General features: G+C 53.0%; 7 protein-coding genes and 1 pseudogene across 7 annotated transcripts; 5 read left to right on the top strand and 3 right to left on the bottom strand.

The window, feature by feature from the left end:
* Positions 1-1,631: 1,631 nt before the first annotated feature.
* Positions 1,632-3,722, top strand: SAPIO_CDS7681 (Uncharacterized protein; the record flags this gene model as incomplete). The annotated part of the gene is made up of 5 exons (XM_016789494.1): positions 1,632-1,862; positions 1,963-2,132; positions 2,218-2,347; positions 2,412-2,783; positions 2,847-3,722. The coding sequence occupies 5 exons, from the start codon at positions 1,632-1,634 to the stop codon at positions 3,720-3,722; spliced, it is 1,779 nt and encodes a 592-aa protein (XP_016641321.1).
* A 626-nt stretch (positions 3,723-4,348) lies between these two features.
* On the bottom strand, positions 4,349-4,891 carry SAPIO_CDS7680 (uncharacterized protein; the record flags this gene model as incomplete). Its single annotated transcript, XM_016789493.1, has 2 exons — positions 4,349-4,531; positions 4,613-4,891. 2 exons carry the CDS (start codon positions 4,889-4,891, stop codon positions 4,349-4,351), a joined length of 462 nt encoding a protein of 153 aa, XP_016641320.1.
* Positions 4,892-5,436: 545 nt separating this feature from the next.
* On the top strand, positions 5,437-7,164 carry SAPIO_CDS7679 (uncharacterized protein; the record flags this gene model as incomplete). Its single annotated transcript, XM_016789492.1, has 4 exons — positions 5,437-5,472; positions 5,685-5,769; positions 5,877-5,926; positions 6,025-7,164. 4 exons carry the CDS (start codon positions 5,437-5,439, stop codon positions 7,162-7,164), a joined length of 1,311 nt encoding a protein of 436 aa, XP_016641319.1.
* Positions 7,165-8,186: 1,022 nt separating this feature from the next.
* Positions 8,187-9,265, top strand: SAPIO_CDS7678 (Uncharacterized protein; the record flags this gene model as incomplete). Its single annotated transcript, XM_016789491.1, has 2 exons — positions 8,187-8,802; positions 8,853-9,265. The coding sequence occupies 2 exons, from the start codon at positions 8,187-8,189 to the stop codon at positions 9,263-9,265; spliced, it is 1,029 nt and encodes a 342-aa protein (XP_016641318.1).
* A 497-nt stretch (positions 9,266-9,762) lies between these two features.
* SAPIO_CDS7677 lies at positions 9,763-11,388 on the top strand (annotated as a pseudogene; the record flags this gene model as incomplete).
* Positions 11,389-12,235: 847 nt separating this feature from the next.
* Positions 12,236-14,227, bottom strand: SAPIO_CDS7676 (uncharacterized protein; the record flags this gene model as incomplete). Its single annotated transcript, XM_016789490.1, has 2 exons — positions 12,236-13,201; positions 13,334-14,227. The coding sequence occupies 2 exons, from the start codon at positions 14,225-14,227 to the stop codon at positions 12,236-12,238; spliced, it is 1,860 nt and encodes a 619-aa protein (XP_016641317.1).
* A 1,626-nt stretch (positions 14,228-15,853) lies between these two features.
* On the top strand, positions 15,854-17,444 carry SAPIO_CDS7675 (Uncharacterized protein; the record flags this gene model as incomplete). Its single annotated transcript, XM_016789489.1, has 2 exons — positions 15,854-16,601; positions 16,756-17,444. The coding sequence occupies 2 exons, from the start codon at positions 15,854-15,856 to the stop codon at positions 17,442-17,444; spliced, it is 1,437 nt and encodes a 478-aa protein (XP_016641316.1).
* Positions 17,445-18,019: 575 nt separating this feature from the next.
* On the bottom strand, positions 18,020-19,703 carry SAPIO_CDS7674 (uncharacterized protein; the record flags this gene model as incomplete). The annotated part of the gene is made up of 3 exons (XM_016789488.1): positions 18,020-18,629; positions 18,683-18,809; positions 18,905-19,703. The coding sequence occupies 3 exons, from the start codon at positions 19,701-19,703 to the stop codon at positions 18,020-18,022; spliced, it is 1,536 nt and encodes a 511-aa protein (XP_016641315.1).
* Between the last annotated feature and the right edge of the window lie 1,539 nt (positions 19,704-21,242).

Below are 21,242 nucleotides of genomic sequence, written 5' to 3'. Positions count from 1 at the left end.
TCATGGGCTTCATGAAAGTTGTGTCAACTGATTTTTTTTGTCGCATCGCTGTGTCTATTACGCATGAACATCTCTACGTGTTACGGATGCATCTTTCCAATCCGAGTCTACGGGTTTGGAGGCATCTGCGTCAGGATCGTTGATTTGGCCTCGTATTTTGTTGCGAGTGAACATGCAGTTGAAGGATTGTATTGCACTCTTTTTTCTGCCTCGGTCGCATATGCGCGGTCTTAACGTGTCAGGTAAGAAGAAATTACTCACTGCACCATCTATCTAAAAGCTAGGAAATCTTGGAAAGTCATCTGCATTTGATGATTTCCACAGCTGTCTCTGGGACCATTTTTACGGTGTGGTAATCGTTTACTACCACCTATGCGAAATTTTGGGCCTCTTTGGGAGGATGATCGGAGGGCTCCTGGACGGGACAGTTTCCGGGTTGGCGTTGTGCCAGTGCCTGTCTCGGGCAGAACAGGTCTCCGCGACCCACGCATGCTTGGAAAATACCCTAAAGCAGGGCTTGTTACGAAGTACAATGGAAAGGCTGCCTGTCGTTCTTCTTGACGGGCTTTTCGGAGACGCTCTATTTTGCGTGGATCAGGATTTTCTCTTTGCTAAGGGTCATCTCCTACTTCCTCGGCATTATGTCGGCTCCGTGTGTCTTCGAAGGCACATCCTGGACACGCATATCCTGTGGCCGGATGAAGGATTGGATCAAAGAGATGGATCACTGGATGATACGACCAGGCAAGCGAGATGGTCATGTGACTTTAAGCGCTCTGGAGGGAGCCAGACCTTATTGCCGCCCAAGTTGGGCTCGCGCAGAATTTGATGAGAAGGCGAATCTCATTCCCGGGGTGCGGTCTCCGGGAGAGACACCGAGATTTATTTGGATATCATAGGTGACGGATCAAACGTTCTGGAAAACGAATGGACGAGATGCGCTTGACCAAGTGGGGAGAAGCGGGAGGGGGTTGGTCAGGCCGCCTGCCACCACTCGAATTGCGCAAGTTGCGGCAACCCTGCAACAACGTGAATAGCTTCAGTGGTATTTGGTGATGGGACATTGATGGGGAAATTTGGGCTACTTTGGGTTTTGTCGGGATGTGGGAGGGTCGCCTTTTCCGCCTTTTGGGCGGTAAGCATGATCTGCTGCCACTTTGCATTTGAATTTGAGCACGGGCGCGGATGGCTCTTAGGTCGGTTATCTTCCATGAGAGACTTAACAATGCACTCCAGGTTGCAAGACGACATCTTTCCAATGGTGGCAAGGGCTTGAAGATGGAGATGGTTTGCCAAGAGCAATAACAATGGGACTCTTCCTCAGATGTCCCGGGATTGATGGTGCTCCTTAAGAAGGCAGTCCCTAATGCAGTCAACCAGACAGAAAACTAATTGATACCTTTAAGCAAGGCTGGACCTATCAGACTCCTTATGTAGTTTGCGGCTCAAGTGATGTTGAGTGTAGTCTAGTCTGTAGAGTGTGCTGGTGCGGGCCAAAATTTGTCCCAGCTTCCTTCCCCCTCAACCTTCTTGCCCTCCACAACCACCACCCGACCGCTCCTTCCCAGCAAGAACCCGATAAAAAACTGTGCCTAGTCAAAGGAGCAAACAAAAAATAAATGACAGTCAAGATGGCTAGCGATGATTTCTCTGATTTATCCTCTCTCTCTTCCCTCTCCCCGCCACCTCCAAGCGACTCGGAGTCTGAGCCAGAGGTTAAGAAGAAGGGCATCCTCAAGTTCTTTACCAAAGTCTCTAAAGACAAGATGGCAGCTGAAAAAGAGCCATCACCACCTCCTCCTCGAAAGAGAGAGCCCTCTCCTCCTCATGAACCCCAATTTGCAGATAATCAGGACATTGCTGTGAGTTCACCATTTTTCCCCCCGATCGCGTTGACCTGGTGCGCTCTACGCGAGGCGTCGCGTCCGACGTCATTATACACTGTGCTAACCCACCACCAAGTTCATTGTGATGTTTAGAAACCGATTCGACGACGCCTTCGCTCGATCCCTCCCATCTTTTGGCCCCCAAGAGCTCGAGTACGATCTCACGGAGGCTGTACCCGGTAGTCGCGCCGAAGCTTTCCTTTGCGCCGTTCTCGGCCTTCTCCTCAACCGCAAGCAGGATGTCAAGTACGCTTCCCGTCCCGAGCCTCGTGCGCTTCCAACAGCAACACCATCCTACATTATTCTATACTGACCAATGTTTCGTTACTAGGGCGGGTCATTATAACCGAGCTTTGGAGGACGCAATTAGCTCTCATAAGAGCCAATGGCCTCGTCAATGGGATGGCAAGAGTCCTCTTTCGGGCGGCGGCACTTTTGCCTCGATGACTGCGACCGAACGCGTATGTTTCCTTATATGCATCTATATCTGGTCGCATTGGCTAACTTTCACGGTTTCTCATTCAGCTTACCCTACTACGCACCCTAATCCTTTGGGCTATGGGATCATCTGAGGCCATCCGAGCGATTCTTGCGAAGTCCTACAAGCAGAACCGACACGAGGATGATTTGAACCAACCCCTTTCCGTGCAGCCCTGGGGTTCGGATAGTGATAAGAGGCGTTACTACCTAATCGAGGGTCGCGACTACACATCGTTCCGCGTGTATCGCGAGAGCAATCCCGCTGGGTTCAAGCGCACTTGGTGGAGCGTCGCCGACAGCATTGAGTCGATCACCGCTCTTGCTGATAAGTTGGAGAATGAAGATGGTGGCCCCAAGGCGAAGCGCCTTAGCCAGGGTATCCAGCAGGCAATACCCCGGCTTCTGGAGAGCGAGGAGGTAAGTTGGAATTGGCCCCTACCCCTTGTATTGGTTTTGGAGCTGACACTAACATGTATGCAGAAACGGCGCCGCCGCGAGTACCGACAGCGAACGAAGGAGCGATTCCGACGACCGGAACCCGGATTCTCCCTTTACGAGGGTCGTACCCGTGGCAAGCGCGTCAAGTATACGTACTCGGACGACGAAGATGAGGTGTTCAGCGATTACAACGTCCGGCGATCTAGTCGGAATACCAGAAACAGTACTCCCGCCGAGAACGGATCTGCTACGACGCAGAGTGGCCGTCAAGTGCGGCCTCCTACTCGTTTGCATCCCGAGACCGGCAGTGCTGGAGGAAGTGTGCTTGGAGATACGTCCGACACGAACTCGAGGCAGGAAGACCTTGGACGAGTGAGCGGCCGTCCTCGACGCGCTGCCGCTGCCAATGGCTGGGCGGATCAAGCATCTCGGCGCAACGGTGATGCGGAAGAGGAAGCTGAGACTAGCTCTCCCGATCTTGGAGATGACGAAAGTGACGAGGAACATATTCCTGAAGAGTCGAACGACGAGGATGAGTTCAATGAGGATGAAGAGCTCCTTGACGAAGACCTTGATGTTGAAGATGCCAAGAGCCTCGTTGTCAAGGTTTCGGTCAACGGTTCCAAGCTCAAGGGTGTGACTGCCAAAGGATTGCCCACCCCTTCTGCCGAGCCAACTGCAACCACGTCAACCCAAGGAGGACCTGAGGTTGTCATGAACGATGCACCTGCTGCCTCAACCAGCGAAGCGCCGGAGAAGCAAGCGCGTCCCACTGTCCCTGAGTTAGCTGTTAAAGGAGACTCTGAGACCGCTACCCCCCTCCCTCCGGTACTAGCGCCTACTCCTCTGGCTCTTAGAGGAAGCCCGGAGAAGCCACAGAATGCCCCCCGCCCCATCGATATCGGAGCCCAGTTGTGAGGACGTTCCGTGGCCAACGACCGCCTCTCCCAACAAGCAAAACAAAAACTACTAATGAAATAAACGACAAACGCTGGAGGAGCTTTTCTCTTATCTGATGTCATGGTCGGTTGAATGTACGGCAGGTTGGTTGGCATGTTTGTTTGTATCGGCGTTTAGGATCAAAAGTGTAGATGGCACCCGGCTTCATAGATATCACTTGTGTATTTCGAGGGAGGTGATACATGAGGACAATTTTCTTATTCAGAACATGCTACATGCTCTTCCCGGACTCTTCTAGTTCCGCTCTTTTTTTCGGCTTTGACATAGTCTTCGGAAGCAGGATTTAACCAATGGACTTAAGTTTTGTGGATGAGCCTGCGGTCGAGCCCAGTACACACAAATGAGTTATGAAAACGAGCAGTGGTCTGATACATGGATTTGCAGTATAGGTTGCTGAAGTAAAGGAAGATACGTGGAACTGGGGCGATCTGAGTCTTCCTGAAGACTGCAGGACAAGGCTTTCTTCCCTTCGTTTGTTGTCATGGGTTGATATCAGCAAACAATGTTGTGTAGATTACATGTATTTCTCGCGATATGAACGCCCGAAGTCTGTAGGAGTGGTGCGTCTTGGTCTGGCGGGTATTCTAGATAGTCTTCAGCCCGTTTATCCTAGGCGCAGGAGGAATCCTCCAGTTATTTACACCATACCACCAGCGCCTGACCCTAGCTCCAACAGTGTTGCCATGTACCCTAGCATTTCGGTTCCACGCTTGCCACCCGCAGAGTGTAAGGTTCCATAGGAATCCTTGGAGAAGGGGGAAAGCAACCTAGGAACATCTTTTTGTTAGCAAAAAGAAGTCTATCCTGGCCTCGACATAGGTCTAGAATCGCAAGCTATAGGACCGTACCTGATCCTTGACGGTGATGAAGAGAACCTCCCACCACGTCTCGGCCTTGGATATGCTATGAAGATAGCTCTGTTCGAACCTGAGGTCTGGGATGGGAGGGAACGGCTTGGTCTGGGGCTTCTGGATGGCGTAGGTCGTGTCGTCGTCCTCCGAGTCGGAGTCAACGCCGAGGGAGGCGGGCGAGCGCTTGGACGGGTTTATGTCATGGTGAGGATCGGGGTTTCGCCTTAGGTGAGCCGTCTGGAAGGTTTCGGCCGCTTGGGTCGCGAGGGAGCTCATTGTGGTTTTTGGCGGAACCCTTCGCGAGGTTTGGTTGTTGGAGGAGATATCAATTGACGCGAGGTGGGCTCGGCACTGGACCTGAGTTCCGAAGCATGACGATGACGGTGCTGCCGCGGATACTCCTGGGCAGAAATACTGTGTTAAATGACTATTTGCACTGTAAGACGTCGCTGGATGTTGTACTTCGTACCTGCCTGCTGAGTCCAAGTCACTGTATGAATCACGTGGATTGTTAGTAAATATTCTAAGATCTGCGGAAACAGTGAACAGTCAGACCTTGACCTGACCTGGCTGGCCCACTGAGGCTGCATTTTAGGCAGGAGCCCCCTGTCCCCTCCAAGGTTTAGTGATTACGGCCTATTTTTCCAGACTTGGAATTGTTTTCCAAGAAAAGCCCAAAACTCTCGGGTGCAACTCATCGACTCCCAAACCTTTTTTTTCTTCTTCTTCCCTCTCACCCTTCTAACCCAAGAAGCTCGATCCACGTCAAGAACAGAATCGAGTTTTCGAGCAAGGACAACGAGCGAGGAAACACCGCCAACATGAGCGACGCCCAAGCCAGCGACGCTGAGAAGAACGTAAGTGTTCAGTGTTGCTACTTGTCTTTTTTCGCCGGTCGAACCCCCGCTGCGCAACGTCGAGGCACATTCCCTTTTTCACTGCAGCAGACGTGTTGATGCCCCTCCCCGCACTTTTTTTTTCGACCACCGATCACGGGCACCAGAAGAGCCTCGAGACCAGAACCAGAACAGCCTCGCATCTGAAATGTTTAGTTGCTGACTATTTGTAGATTGAGATATGGAAGGTGAAGAAGCTGATTAAACGCCTCGAGGCGGCTCGTGGCAATGGCACCAGCATGATTTCGCTCATCATTCGTATGTGGTTAACCCGGCCCCTTTTTTTTTGTCTGCATATTCTACCCCGCCAAAATGTCTGGGATCTCAAAGGGCCATCATGTGTTGTTAACAAATCTTGCCTGTAGCCCCAAAGGATCAGGTTTCCCGTGCGGCCAAAATGCTGGCTGAAGAATATGTAAGTTGCAATCTTATTCTCTGCTTTTCCCTCTTGTTTTGAGTTCCTCTCTGTGTGTACGCATGTCTCATCTAACTTGCATTGTGCTGCTGCGATAGGGTACTGCATCCAACATCAAGTCACGAGTCAACCGACAGTCTGTGCTCTCGGCCATTACCTCGACCCAGCAGCGTCTCAAGCTCTACAACAAGGTGCCTCCCAATGGCTTGGTCATCTACTGTGGTGAAATTCTCACTGCCGAGGGCAAGGAGCGAAAGGTCAACATTGACTTCGAGCCCTTCAAGCCCATCAACACGTCCCTGTACCTCTGCGACAACAAGTTCCACACAGAAGCCCTCGCCGAGCTGCTCGAGTCCGACCAGAAGTTCGGTTTCATCATCATGGACGGTAACGGCGCCCTCTTCGGCACCCTGAGCGGAAACACTCGTGAGGTCGTTCACAAGTTCTCGGTCGATCTCCCCAAGAAGCACGGCCGTGGTGGCCAGTCCGCCCTTCGTTTCGCCCGTCTTCGAGAGGAGAAGCGACACAACTACGTCCGCAAGGTCGCCGAGTTGGCGGTGCAGAACTTCATCACCAGCGACAAGGTCAACGTTGCCGGTATCATTCTTGCTGGTTCGGCCGACTTCAAGAACGACCTCAACGCCTCGGACATGTTCGACAACCGATTGCAGTCCAAGGTCATCAAGGTTGTTGACGTGTCATACGGTGGCGAGAACGGCTTCAACCAGGCCATCGAGCTGTCCGCTGAGACTCTTGGCAATGTCAAGTTTATCCAGGAGAAGAAGCTCATCGGCAAGTACTTTGAGGAGATTTCGCAGGATACTGGCCGTGTTTGCTTCGGTATCGATGATACCCTCAAGGCCTTGGACCTCGGTGCTGTCGAGACCCTGATAGTGTTTGAGAGTCTCGAGATCACCCGCTGGGTCCTCAAGGATAGCCAGGGAAGCGAGGTTATCCTCCACACCACCAAGGAGCAGGAACAGAACAACCGCGAGAAGTTTATGGACAAGGAGACAGGCCAGGAGATGGAAATCGTCTCGCAGGAATCGTTCCTCGAGTGGATTGCCGAACACTACCGCGACTTCGGTACGACTCTCGAGTTTGTGTCGGACAGGTCAACCGAGGGCAACCAGTTCGTCAAGGGCTTCGGTGGTGTGGGCGGCATCCTGCGCTACAAGGTCAACTTTGAGCAGCTGGCCGACCTCGACGAGGATGATGATGACTTTTACGACGATTGACCAGAGGATTCCCTCGTGCAGGACGAGGGATTGGCTCAGGCTCGAACATTCGAAAGCGAGGCAGCGAGGCACTCCGGGCCCCATACCCCGATGACATCGACCCCACGCTCCGCTCAAGCAGGGCACCGCCAGGCTCCAGGGAATAGGTTCGGCGGGTCGCAGTGGCGCAACAATCATCAGGTCCATCGGCCCAGCCCGCTTCGCAGCGTCATGTCGACGACTTGAGCTACGAATTAAGATAAGCCAGGGTAAGCCGTTTTTGTTCCCATTCCCCTTCCTCTTCTACGAGGCCATTTGGAACGGCAGATTTCTAACTTAACGAATCAGACGGCGGAGAAGTTGCGATGCACCGGGTCGTACTGCGCTAGCCTAGCGATAGAAGGACAGAGAGAGATTGTTAGCGATGAGTGGAAGAACGGTTAAGCTTTAGCCGGTCAAGAATCCAAAACTTGCGTTCCTACACTCCTCAATAGATATTATTTGCTTTTTTTTACACTTTTTTGTCGTATTCTTCTTGCGCAAGTTTTAGCGATGCATTCTAGTAGTTGGTGGAATTAATGCGGATGATGCCTCGGTCTCGGTTCCTCAGGACGGCTGCCGGATCGGCCCTCTTCTGAATGAGGCCGGCTGCCTTGAATGTAGATTTCCCCGCATATTCCAGAAGCACTATACCGGATGCATCATTCGGATCGTAAGAAGCGTTCTTTTCAGCAGTTGTGTTGCTTGATTTTTCTACCCTTGATCGTGGATGTGGGGTTGAGATTAGATCTAGGGATGCGAGACCCTTGTTTTCTGCTGTTTCCTCGCTTCCGGCTTTCGGAGCAGTGATCATTGCTTGACCTCGGAAATTCTCGCCTAATAAAGGCTCAAGCTCCAAGTTGACTACTTCATAATATATCAAAGAACGAAACCATTCTTCATCGTCAGAGACTGTATCTCCGTTGCTCTTTAGAGTTTGGCTTCATCAATTTTTACCATTATTTTCTAAATAATTCATCTCACTTCGAGTTTTCACCTCGACCATGACCAGCTCCATCCAACAATTCATCACAAGCGCCAAGGCGCGTCCACCCAGACTCATCCGCGACTACCTCTCACCCACAAACTCTCATCTGCTCAGCCTCCTCCTCGCCGACGTCCTCCCCCAATCCTGCTACCCCTACCCCCTCGCCTCCGCCTCGCCAAACCCCCTAAACTCCTCGTCCCCCTCCCCCCACCTCGCCGGCTCCAAGAGCCTTCCCCCCCTGCCCAACCTACCCCCCTGGGGCAAGCCCCTACCTCTGGGCCACCACCTCGTGTACTTCCCGCTGCAGGCCCGACCCTCCGAGCTAGCGTGGGACGGGGCCGACAACGACCATGCGCCGGGTGCGCCGTACGTGAAGCGCATGTGGGCGGGCGGGAAGATGACGTTTAGAGAGGGTTGGGAGGATGTGCTGAAGGTGGATGGAAGGCCGGTCGTGGCATTCGAGGAGATTGGGGATGCGAGGGTCGTTGAGAGGGGTGGGGAGGGGAATGGGATGGTGGTTATGGATTTGAAGAGGGGGTATGGTGTTGAGGGTGAGGGAGGGGTGGCGATTGAGGAGGTTAGGCGGTTGGTGTTTCTGCAGGGAGAGGGGGCCAAGAAGCCTCCCATGAAGGGTGAGTCTCTCTCCTGGGAGTGGTTTTGTATGGATATGCTAACGACATAGCCGCAGCCAAGGAAAAGCCCGACTACTCGGTCACCTTGACTCCCTCGCCATCTCTCCTCTTCAACTTCTCGGCACTAACGTACAACGCTCACCGCATCCATATCGACCCCGAGTACGCGCGGTCCGAAAACCATCCCGCTATGCTCTTCCACGGACCGTTTAGCGTCGTGGTGGCACTGACGGTGCTCAACTCGCAGTTGGCACGTGGAGAGTCCGTCGAGGTGTATGACTACAGGAACTTTAGGCCGTTGTACGTCGACCAGCCGTTGACTGTCTGTGTAAGGAGGATTAGCGGCGCCGATGGACAGGGAGGGAAGGGAAGCTGGGATGTTTGGATTGAGGGCACGGACGGGGGCATCTCCGTTCGCGGTACGGTGACGACTGCGTTCCGCAGCGAGGCATCGAAGTTGTGAGAAGGACAGGGGAAGAGGGGGAAGATAAAGACTGACTAGAAGTTAAGGGGACGCTTGGGAAACCTGATTTCGAGCGGTTTTGAGGGTTAGAGGGAGGCACTAAGGCCAAGGCTACTTGCTAAAGAAGGCATATGGCCTAGATGTGTGACGAGGCTTAGTGCGCAAAAACGCGATGGCTAAAAGACATCATGGGAACAAGTGAGCCTTCCTGACATATGATTTTCTGATTCCAACGATGCCTGCGAGCTGGGCAGCCAGTTCAGTCGGAGACACCTCAAGAATACAGCATTAACTCTTGCCATTTGGTTTTCTTTTGCCATTGAATACTTTCTATTCACCTTTTGCAAACTTATTCTGTTCCCCCTTTCTCTCTTGAGAGCCATCACATCACACACATCTTTACCTCCCCCATCAAAGGAATCATCACTACTTCATCACTACTCATCACCAAACGGCCTATACCGATGTTTCTCAGTCAGAGATTCATCACCTCCACAATGGAGACCATCGCCATGAGAACCCGGAGTCTCAGCATCCTCAATGACTCTTGCCACTCTCTAGTCGACTTCAACCGACTCAAGGACACCAGAGATGGTTACTGGCCCCTCCGCAACTCCTACGCGCCCCCCTACGAGCACCAGAGCGATCTGCGCTTCTGCATCCCCAAGGCCTTCGACACGCCCCAGCTCCTCGAGTTCTGCTTCGGCATCAACGAACACACGGCCCGCGAGCTCTTCCACATCCTGTGTTCCCGGCTCTACGCCGCCAGCAAGCCTCGTCCCCCTATGTCTCTGTACGAGTGCGCCGAGATGCTGGTCACGGCTCGAGACATGCTCCGGACTATGCTTGAGCAGAGGAACAGCAGCCCTTGGCTCAAGGGTGACTCGATTATCGCTTCGACCCGGTTTGAGAGCGATTTGAAGCGTCTCGGTGTTGTTGGTGGTGTGCGGTACACTTTCGAGCTTAAGGCGAGACGACAGAATTATCAGAACTCTGATCCGATTTCGATGATGATCAACTATGCCGTGCACAAGTGGGATTATCTCCTCGATTTGAACGATTTCGCCTTGAAATTGCAGTATTATGACGGGTTTCATGAGTCCGAGGGTGATCAGCTGCTTCTCAGAGAGCCTCAGTCCCTGGCCGGTGTTGGTCTAGGCACTCGGCCGGTTTTTTCGGACGAGCTTCGTCTTACCATGCAGAAGACTCGCATCTCGGATGAGATCGACCCTGTCCCCGAGTGGACGGGTGGTTCCTCCTCTCGGCCCTACAGGCAGACACCGGTCAACGCCACTCACGGCCAGGGTCACAACCGTCGAATGACGCCCAACGGCGGCGCCGTCGACCCACGAGTCTCTATGCCTAAACCACATTCTCAGGCCCAGCAATTGGCCATCCTTCAGCATGTGAATCTGGGAAACGCCAGATGGGTCACCAACGCGTCTCACCAGTTTTCACATGCAAATGCCATCGCTAGCATGAGCGGACCTCCTAGCGCGGAGTATCTCACACAGCCGCCTTCGGTCATGGCTGAAGTTCCTGCTACGCCCTCTTTCGCGCCGAGGCCTCTCGAGCAGCCTCTCAGCCATGCTCATGGCGTCTCTCAGTATAACGACGCTGGCAACGTTGCTCAGAACGGAGGTCCGGGCGGAAATTCTCTATATAACTCCAACACCAGCCGTTTTGACACTGCTCAGTATATGCCTGGCACCCGAGCTTATTATATCCCTGAGGGCAACGCTCAAAGCAGCTCTCAGCACACACCTCAACCTCGATATAACTCTCAGTACATCTCTCAGTCTCAGTACAACTCCCAACCGAACGCGCAGCAGAACTATCAGCAGAACTCTGAGCACATCCCTCGGCCCGAGAGCAGCTCTCATCAGGTCCCTCAGCCTCAGTACAACTCTCACTACATCCCTCAGTCCACCCCTCGCCCCGACCCCCGCAACTCCTCCATGAACAGCTCCCGCAACGAGCCCGGAAACGTCCCGCGCACCTCGTCCATCCAGCTCACCGACGCCGCCCAGTCAAGCGAGCTCGGCATGCAGAGGATGCTTCAGCATTTCCGCAGCATGCAGGCGGATTCCCGGGCCATGGACGACGATGAGTCCGAGTGTTAAAGGAAAAGTGAAACCCGAAAAAAAAGGTCCAAAAATAAATATATATATATATATATATATATATATATATAAAAGAATACGCGCAGATACACAGGCACCACCAACCAAAGTCACTCATTTCCTGTGTTCACCCGCTTCCAAGGTCGGAAGATCTGGAGCCTATACGGTCTAGCCAGGAGTATCTCTTGCTTTCCACGGTATTTTCTTCTTGGTCCTGTTTGTCAACACGTGGTTTTTGGGCCTTGACGGATACAGGCTAGCGAAGATGGCCATGAGGGCTTGGATCTCGCTCCTCTCACGAGTTCACGATGTTACGTCCACGTTTCCTATTTTTTTTTTTAAGGTTCTGATGTTCGTTACGGACATGGCGGGTTCTTGGTCTTGGTACTGAGTTCCTCTAAGTAAAATTATATTTGTCTTTAGGTCGTCTTCTTTTTTTTAGTGCCTTTTCGAGGTCATCTAGATAGCCTCAGGTTTAGAAGGATCAGGTCCACATGGAAGGACTTCGATGGCCACTCAAGCAAAAGTTCCATCATAAAACACCCCTTGCCTCAAGTCTTATATATGTATGTTACCTCGAGTGTCATATGCATCAAAATCTTTTAATTCTTCTTTTCGGAGAAATCTTGACCGTAACTAATAACTTAATGTTGAGTCAAGACCCATGGCTCGCATGCGCCGTGACAAAAGAGACGAGGCAAGGCGGAGGCGAGGGTAGGACTATATAGTCTACACTCTATAACTTCATACAGACCTGGCTCCTTCGCGTTGTCGCATTCCTTCCTTCGTGCCCTTACAAAAACCAAAATCAAAATGCCCATAAACTTTATAAACTCATAAAACCATCTCACGCATCCAAAGGAAGGCTCTCAAGCCTATCAATCAACACCTGGATATCCATGTGATAATGCGGCGGAGCGTTCTCCTCGCCGCCAGTCTTCTCCCTCAACGTCTTCGCAACACCAATCATCGGCTGAACGTAACGCTCTCCAACGGCAGCCGCCATGCCCTCGGGCACCAAATGCCGGAAATCCTTACCGGCGAATAAGAAGTAGGCAAAATTGGCTACCTGCAGGTGGAAAGGGTGATTCTCGGCCCAGAACTCGATGAGCTCATTGGCTTCCGCATCGTTGAGGTGTCCGAGGCTCGGGAATAGCGTGTACTGGAAGGACTCGATGCATTCTGGTGTTGAAAAGACGTTGTCGGCCTTTCCCTTAGCGGCGCGGATGAGTTCCTCGCGGAGCCAGGTTACCGCACACGCCTGGAGGGACGAGAACATGCAGTTCTCGAGCAGGTCGTCGAGGATCTTGAGGCGGTCCTCGTCGTCGGGGTCCGCATGGAGTATTTGGCCTGCTAGCGTAGTAGCGGCATTTCGAATTTGTAGAGAGCGGTGGAATACGGCACACAAGGTAAGGTAGTGGTGGAAGGTCATAAACGCGGGCTTCTCGGTCTGGTCGTCCGCGACAATGCGATTATTTTCGTGCAGCCAGGATCCTAGAACAAGCAGGGATTCGATGACTCCGGGATTCTCGATAATCTTGGCCTGGGCATCTTCACCGAGGTAGCGATGTACCATGTCATACAGATCAGGGAAGACGTGCATTTCAGGCTTGACGAAATCGCTGTCAAAGACCTCGGAGGCGAAGACCCAGTAGGCCGTCAGGCACCAAAAACCTGTCGTGGACAGTTTTATTTGGTGCGGATTCTCGGAATCGGGCTCAGTGGCCAGCGGATCGGGTTGGATCGGCGCGGCGCAAAGCTCGGCAATCCTATTGGGTTTGAGGTTTGCGAGCCCGAGATCTCCGGCAAGGCCCTGAAAGAGAGATTAGAACCCACACGAGTATAGAACGAAGGAAACAAGAGAAGGGGTGGAGGGAGGGGAGACTTAAAAAAATGGAAAAAAAAAAATAAATAAAAATAAAATAGGAATAAGGAGTCATCATACCGCTAATTGTCCTAGAAGCGCATCTCGAGCGAGGAGATCCGGGTCGTCCCTGAAGGCCTGCATGACTGTTTTCCGGCCAGGAACAATCTTATGCGGGTTATAAAACTCAACGAGCCTAGACGCCCATCCAATCTCGTTAGAGTTTACAAAGGCTTCAAAGATGCACGTTATAAAGCTCTGTAGAAGCCTGGACATGAGGTCCTCCTCCACCGGATCTTGCGCTTCCGCTTCGGGGTCGGGAGCATTCTTAGAGGGATCGTTAGTCTGAAATGGAGTCTCAAGGGTAGTGCTAGATTTGCGTGAAGGCAAAGGCGGACGCGCAAAAATGGAAACGGCGCGAACGAAGCTAATGATGGCGGCAGTTTCCTCGCGGTTTGGGGTATAACATTGAAGTACGGCCTGGAGAGTCGTGTGGAGGAAGCGAGATGGCCGGCGGACTTTAAGGCGTTTGTGAAGAATCCCAAGCATGCCGAGGAGGGTGATGAACTTGGACGACGCGCTCGGGGCGTCCGGACTAATAGCTTCCCTTTCTTCGGAACCCTCGGCGTCTTTCCTATCCGAGCTGAGCTCTCCGCCCTCCTCATCCTCGACCTCTTCGATGGCCGTCTTCTCCAGCACCTCTAAGGCTTTAAGAATCACCTCTCGCGGGTTTCCCAGCCGGGCCACAGTCTCGAGACATTCCTCACTGCCGGGAACGTTGATCAGCATGTCAACTAGGTCCCATCCAATAAGCGTCGTAAGCTCAGCGTCCTGCAGGATTTCAAGAAGGGCGGGTAACAGCTCGGGAGACATGTGCTGGTCGAGAAGGGCGAGGTAGGTAAAGGCGTCAGTAGCGGGAGGGCGGGCCTCCTGGAGGCGGCGGACGACCTCGTCGGCAGGCAGATGTTCTCCCATGGCGATGGGATGTCGATGTCGATGACGATGATGACAACGATGGGGAGTCTAATGAAAGGAGTAGGAGAAGCAGGGTTTTTGGATATGGTACAGAAAGAATCAAAGCAAACCCAAAAGAAAGACAGACAGAACCAAGGAGAGATGTTTATTTAGGAAAGGTTTAGTTTGTAGATTCCTACTGCTATCGGAGGCATACCTCGGGGAGTCCTGTTTGTGTGAGGGAAGCGTTGAGTGATGCATTGATGGATATGGCGATGCATTGACAGGCTGCGTCATAGGCAAGAACTGAGATGGACATTAGTAGACAAGAGAGATACTTGAAGCAGTATATAATACTGTGCACATTGAAGGTATTATTAAGTACAACCGATTGACATAGTGTACACTGAAATGCTCCAACATCAATTCAACCCAAGGCGGGGGAGGGGCAACTTTTAGAGCTTTGTTACTGGTTGATTCTCAGCCTGGCAGAGGCGCAGGGGCAGCTTGGGGCAACTTGGGGCAACTTGGGGAGGGCCGAACTCACATTTGGGGGTGCCAGACCACTGCAGCTGGCGCCAGGCAGCACTGAGAAACCCACATCCCATGCTAACTAGAAGGGAAAGAGCAGAGCACAGAGCAGAGCACAGAGCAGTCTCTTCTCTCTTCGGGGATATTGTCGGGCATTATCCAAACTCGACGCTCTCTTCTTTTGGTTGTCTGGCCGTGTGCTGCCTCCACCAAATCGGGCCACGAAAGTCGAACCAATTCCAGCCAGCTTCGAGTTGCGGTGACCTCAAACATGCCCAAGGGCCAACACACAACTTGACTTGGACAGACACATAGCTTGGCCACGCTCTGCTGTCTTGCTGTCTTGCATCGCTAGTTGTGGCATGGCTGGCCACCAATCCCTTGCCGACATTTACCGCTCTTCTGCCACAAGGGGTCCTACCAACCACCCTCTACACCCTCCTTCATCCAATCCCTGCCGCGCCAGCCGTAAGCTGGCCCAAGATTTAAGATTCGAGGCCATCAGCCTGTCACCGATACTCACCAACGGCGGCCCTGCAGTCTTTAAGGCTTGAACGTTAACCCAGCCTGAAGCTGCCTAGCTGCCCCTCACCAAAGCCGTTGCGCAACCCGGTCAATTATCGTCCTGACTCTTTGTCCAGGGTTCTCAACTCGACGCTGCCAGTCCCAGGAACGTAAACCTCATTCTGCATTCACTGAGAGAGGCTGTGGAATTCTACAAAGTAGGATTCTAGGATTCTAGGATTCTGGAACGCGGGAACTCGGGAACTCTGGACCGACTCATCTCACCTCACACGAACAGGCGACAGGCACGAGGACAGGAAGGATCACGACGCTTCCTACTTCCTCCTCATTCTCAATCTCACCTCCAACACTAACGGGTTCTCCAATGACCAAGGAGGTTCTGGCACTGGTTTAAGCAATTCCCCGAACTCAATTACGTCTTTCCCCTTGTTTCTCCCCTCGCGGACATTTTCCCCCCCGGCTCCGTTGGGCTCGTCCCACTTTCAACCTCACGCGGCAATGCGATGTGCAGAGCCCCTGACACTCACCAAAGACATTTGGAGTCCTCCATCGCCAATACTTGAGATCCAGGAAAAGAGCCCACCTCTGAAAATGCCCACCAATCTCGCCACGCTCCCTCCCGAGCTTCGGCAGACCATTCTTTTCTTCTTAATCGAGGAGTGTCTCAATGCCCCGAAGTCGACTCATTACACATCGCCCGGTTTAGCACCTTACACCACCGTTTGCCGAGAATGGCAAGAAATCATCGAGCGCCAAACCTTCTCCAACCTCTACCTCTGCCTTGACCGGCTGGATGAATTCGAGGAGTTCGTCGTCGGCGTGAGGCGTCGTCGCCTGCGGGGCATTTTACTACACATCCGAGCCCCAGAGTATGCTTGCGATCCATGTACGCAGAAGGAGTCTTTTGACGACAAGAGGCGAATCAATGACATCTTTACCGAGACTCTGACCCGCCTGTTTGCGCTGATGAATACGTGGCCGGAGGAGGATGTAGTCCCCGGTGGCATCCGGCTAGATTTGTCCGTTTCCAGCCCCAGCGACTTAAGGAATGTCGGCTTGGCCCTCTGGCAGAAGCGCCGGTGGAACACCCGAGACATTGGAGAGAGGCGTTTCGCTGATTCGGCCGTCGACTTCGTCGGCCAGGATGACGAGCGGCGCGTAGTGGGCCTGCTGAAGCCCGTTTATTCTATTACCAAATTTGTATCAGAAGGCCTTCATCGCCGCGCCGTCATGCCTGCCGCATATGCCGAGATCATATCTGCCTTGCCTAATTTGCGCGAGGCATATCTGAACATCATGAAGGAGAGGCGCGTCCTAGTAAGAAGGCTCAACCTCTCGCGTAAGTTCCTTCATCCATGAACCCGGTTTAAGATATAGTCTAGCCAAGAAGGAAAAGACGAGCGGTCTTGCCTGCCCGCGCGCTTCCCAGGACGGCGACAGCAATAACACCTTGGGAAGGGATTATCAAATTAACAGCTGACCGCCTTCTTTAGAATTCGGGGACCTGATGGTCCGTTGGCCTCATCGTCTCTCGACATTGGTTATCAGAGGCAACACAACCTCCAACTGGAGACAACTTCCTCACGCTTCTATATCCGAGGCCGACGCCGGAGATCATCTTGCCTCCTGTCTCCGCGACGTAGCCCCCCGCCTCCGCACACTTTCCATCGCCAACCTCGTCACCATCAAAGCCTTCCTCATCCCGCTCTGGCCCACCAACTCGGAGGATCGCGATATCCTGCCCATCAGCCGCCGGGGCCTACCCAAGTGCAAGTACCTCGAGACGGTCGACCTGCACTACGCCTCCCTCATCTACAAGATCGACTGGTACAAGGAGAACGCAGACTTCAACAAGCACGACATGGTAACCGAGTTCCGCCAGGATCTCGCCCTCGCAGCGGCCCGCCTCGCCGTGTACATGCCGGCGCTCAAATCGCTGACTATTAGCCAGAGACCTATGATGTGGGCCGGACGCCATCGGCTTACGTATTCCGTTCACGAGAAGCATGCCGAGCTCGTCTTTTCGAGTTCTTTTGAGTTTGAGCCCGCGGAGTGGGTTGTCGATGCGTGGAAGATGGTGGCGAAGAAGCGCGCGGGTAAGCCCTTGAAGATTCGGACGGAGCGGTTGGTTTCTTATAAGCCTGACGGAGATATTCCCGTTATCCCTACGTCCGCCTTCTGAGAGGATGAAGATTTTTCCATCCTTGAGAGGGCGGTCATATTTACTTTTTGATTCGGCGTTTCCCTTACTTCCCGATTTGCAGCAGACATTAACGGGAGTTGGCCGGCGGGCTCTATTACCTACCCTGGACAGGGCTTTTTTTTTTTTGTTCTCTTCACTCTTCTTCCTCCTTTCCTTTTTTCTTCTTCTACCAAATCCACTTTAGACGCAGAGGCGCATTCATAAACAGGTAAAAAGGTTATCACGCATTGACATGACGAAATGGGGTTTTCGAGAGAGGTGGAACGGGACGCATGGATGGAGAAAAACAATGGAGGAATGTATAAATCAGAATGAAGTACAAGACATGAGTATATATGGAAAACGCAATGGGAAAAAAAAAAAAAATGACTCACATTTAACCCTAACAATTATGCGTAGACAGCTCGTCTTCCTTCGTATTTGGGTGACTTGTATGGCTTCATCCAAGGTGTTAAGAGGTGCGACCGACACGGATAACCAATATCAAAAAGACACCACACGCCCCGGCGCCAGAATCCATGGACATCCCGATGATTCTACCTTGTGAACTATCGTCATGCCTCTGCTCGCTTCTCCGAATCTCCCTCCCCTTTACCTTCACCTTCGTGACTCTCTCCCTCTCCCTCTCCCACCTCCACAGCCGCAGCCTCTTCCACCTCCTCCTTCACCTCCTCCACATCCTTCTCAATCTCCTTCTTCTTCTCCTCCCTCAAGGGCTTCCACCCCATCCTCTTCCTAGTCCTCCACAACCAACTCCAATGCTCCCAAGGATCCTCCGCCAACTCCAACATATCCTCCACATCCTCCCCCCTCTCCTCCCTCACCTGCAAAACCTCCTCCTCGATCGCCCGCCGCGCATACCGCATCGCCGTCCACGCCTCCCCGACCCCGTTCCACTCCAGCGCAGCGTACGTGTACGCCTCCCCCATCAGCACGTGCATCCTCTCCTGCTCCAAAAGGCTGATGAGCATCTCGGCGAGCTGCGGCGTTGCCGGGGAAGAGGGGGTGCGGTCGGCGAGGGCCCGGCGGGCTAGTTTGATTTGGGCGAGGCGCGCGTCGGAGGTGGCGATTTGGGCGGCGGAGAGGGAGCAGACGGGGCAGGTGCAGGTGAAGCCCCAGGAGCGGCGGAGGCCGGATTGACGTTTGTGATGGGGGCGGAGGCCGCTGGTGCTGTTGTTAGTGTGAGGGAGGGATTGGGGGGAGAGGGGATGGCTTACTTGATGTAAGATACGGTGAGTTCTTCGCCGGGGTAGATTGTTCGGAGGGCTGTGGCGTATTGTGTGAAGGTTTTGTAGTCCCAGTGGTAGCCTACATTGGGGCGACAGTCGTGGTTCATCCGCGCGGCTTGCGACGATGTTAGCATAAGTCCATTTTCTCTCCTTTCATGAGCCCTTCTTCTTCTGCCTTTCGGAGGAGACGGGGAGAATAAAAAGACCTACTATCTGCAAACAATGCATAAAGATTATTCTCATTCTCATCATCCAACTTCACCTCAAACGCATTCGTCACCAGCACCTTCTCCAACTTATGCACAACATCCATCGAAGCCCCATGCGTCGACATATTCAACACCCTCTCCCTATGCGCCCCAGGCAAATACTCGATCCCAAAAGCCTGCAACCTCAACAGATCCTTCTCGGCCAGCTTATACACGGGGTTATAATCGATCAGCAAGCTCGCCGTCTCCGCGATGATGCTCTCCCCCTTGAAAATCGTCTCCGTCGCCACAACGCCGTACTCCTTCCCCGGGATCGGAACTACTTTCGCCTTGGGCGTGAACTTGTTCAGTCCCGGACCGCCGGCCATCGATTCAGCGAGGTCGGAGTCGGGGTCGAAGGCCGGGTACCGGAGCATGTAGTCGGCGCGTTCGGCTTCGGTGAGCACGACGACGCCGCGGCCGGATCCTAGGGCACTGCTGTAGTAGATGCAGAACTCGGTCGAGTCCGGGTCCGTGACGTTGGCGCGGAGGCACGGGCCGATCTTGTCCCATTGCGCGTTCGGGTTCTTCTTTTTGCGCTTGCGAGGCGGTGGTGGTGGGGTCGTGGGGCCGGAGGTGTAGCGCGGGTCGAGGTCTTCGCTGGGGCAGGTGAGGAGGTGGGCGGCGTCGGAGTTGAGGATGGGTGGGTAGCAGTAGCGGCCGAGATCTATGGATCTGGGGGAGGTAGGAGGGGAGTGGGAGGAGGATGGCTCGGCAAAGACCACCGCTGAAGAGGCGAGAAGGAGGAAGAGGAGCTTCATGATTTACAGTAGACGAGGGCTCTTAACAAGCTGCGAAGCTTAGGAGCGTATCTCGGTACTGAAGAGAGTGGAAGGAGGACAGAACTCGAGGATTGCCTCGACCTGCTCCCCAATGGACAGCTCTTACTACGAAAGCTGGGTACGAGAAACTAGCAATGAGGCAAAGGAAAGAAAAAGAAGGAAAAAAGAATTTATGATCTACATCGAGGAAGGCTGTGAAAGGTATATCAGGGAACTATAATGCCAAGAAAATGTACACGTACACAATTCACTCCCCAGCAAGAGGAGATAAAAGAGCAGGATCGCGACGGAAGTATTAGATAGGAAAACGGTTTCCCGGACACGCCACATGGCGTTTGGAAAGCCCATGATAAGAAGGGAAGAATTTAAATGGCATAAAGGATCACCAGGATCGTCGTCACGCCGGGACCTCCCTCCAACATGAGAAAACGCGGGGAAAGGGAGGAGGGGCAACATGAGACCAGCCTTGTGGGATAAATGGAGAGAGCGACTTGGCTAAGGTAGGGGAATTTAGGGGATCCAGAGTTTAGAGTATCTGTGTCACACTCATACGCCCAGCTAAACGCGTAAGAGTCTCTCTCTCTCCACGCCAAGCTGATTCTCTCTCGGCATTTACATCACCGAGAAGAAAAATGCAAGCTCTCAATTAGCATCTCTGACTTAGGCCATGATGAACCCCAATTGGAAGGGAAAGAGGGGTTGATTACGCAGCAGGTAATATCGTGGGCCGGATATGAGGCTTGGGGTCATCGATAATGGGGCGGCATGGAAGGAATAACTAGAGTGGCAGAACCCTGTCCTGTCCTAGGCGGGTGAATATAAGCGGCAAAAAGTGAACGCTGGCCAGATATGCCACGAGAGCGAGTCGAGACGCACCCCCGTTGGACTGCATGATAAGTAAACGCGGGAACCCCATCAGAGGGCCACATAGGATCAATAAAGAGTTGGAGGAGATGGTGGTGTCCTGGGGGCGGGATCCTTGCAGACTGCATCCATCCATCCATCCATCCATCCGATCTGCTTGCGGATAAATAGTTTGAAATATTATAACTGGGAAAGGCTGAGGAGTGAGGAGAGGACAGACAATCTCGAGGTGGGAACCTTCGTCGTTATCTGGCCTTTCCGTCCACATCGCCTGTCAGCCATTCCCAACGATCGTTGGAGTTAAACTGCCAAATTCACAGGATTCGACTGGGGACGGAGAGCGTCCATCATCCGCGAATCTCTCTATGTCGTGTCTACACGAGAACAGTCGTTAATCTCGCACCTTCACAGAGGTATATGGATAAGCACTTAAAAGCCACTCTCCGTACCCGGTTTCATCTGATCTTTTATCCACGTTTGCTTGCGAAGCGTTCCAATCACTCCCCACCTCATCGTCGGGCAGACCTTGCCGGACTGCAAGTTATCGCAGCTGACGATAATGCGCGTACCTGTCCACTGGAGGCCTGAGCCAAGAACTTGGTTCAATATGCGCCCATATAAGAGTGAGAAAATACCCGGAATTGCCACGCGTTG

The sequence above is a fragment of the Scedosporium apiospermum genome (genome assembly GCF_000732125.1).
Source record: "Scedosporium apiospermum strain IHEM 14462 chromosome Unknown SEQ_SAPIO_0110, whole genome shotgun sequence".
Lineage (NCBI taxonomy): Eukaryota > Fungi > Ascomycota > Sordariomycetes > Microascales > Microascaceae > Scedosporium > Scedosporium apiospermum.
This window is presented reverse-complemented; position numbering and strand designations above follow the sequence as displayed.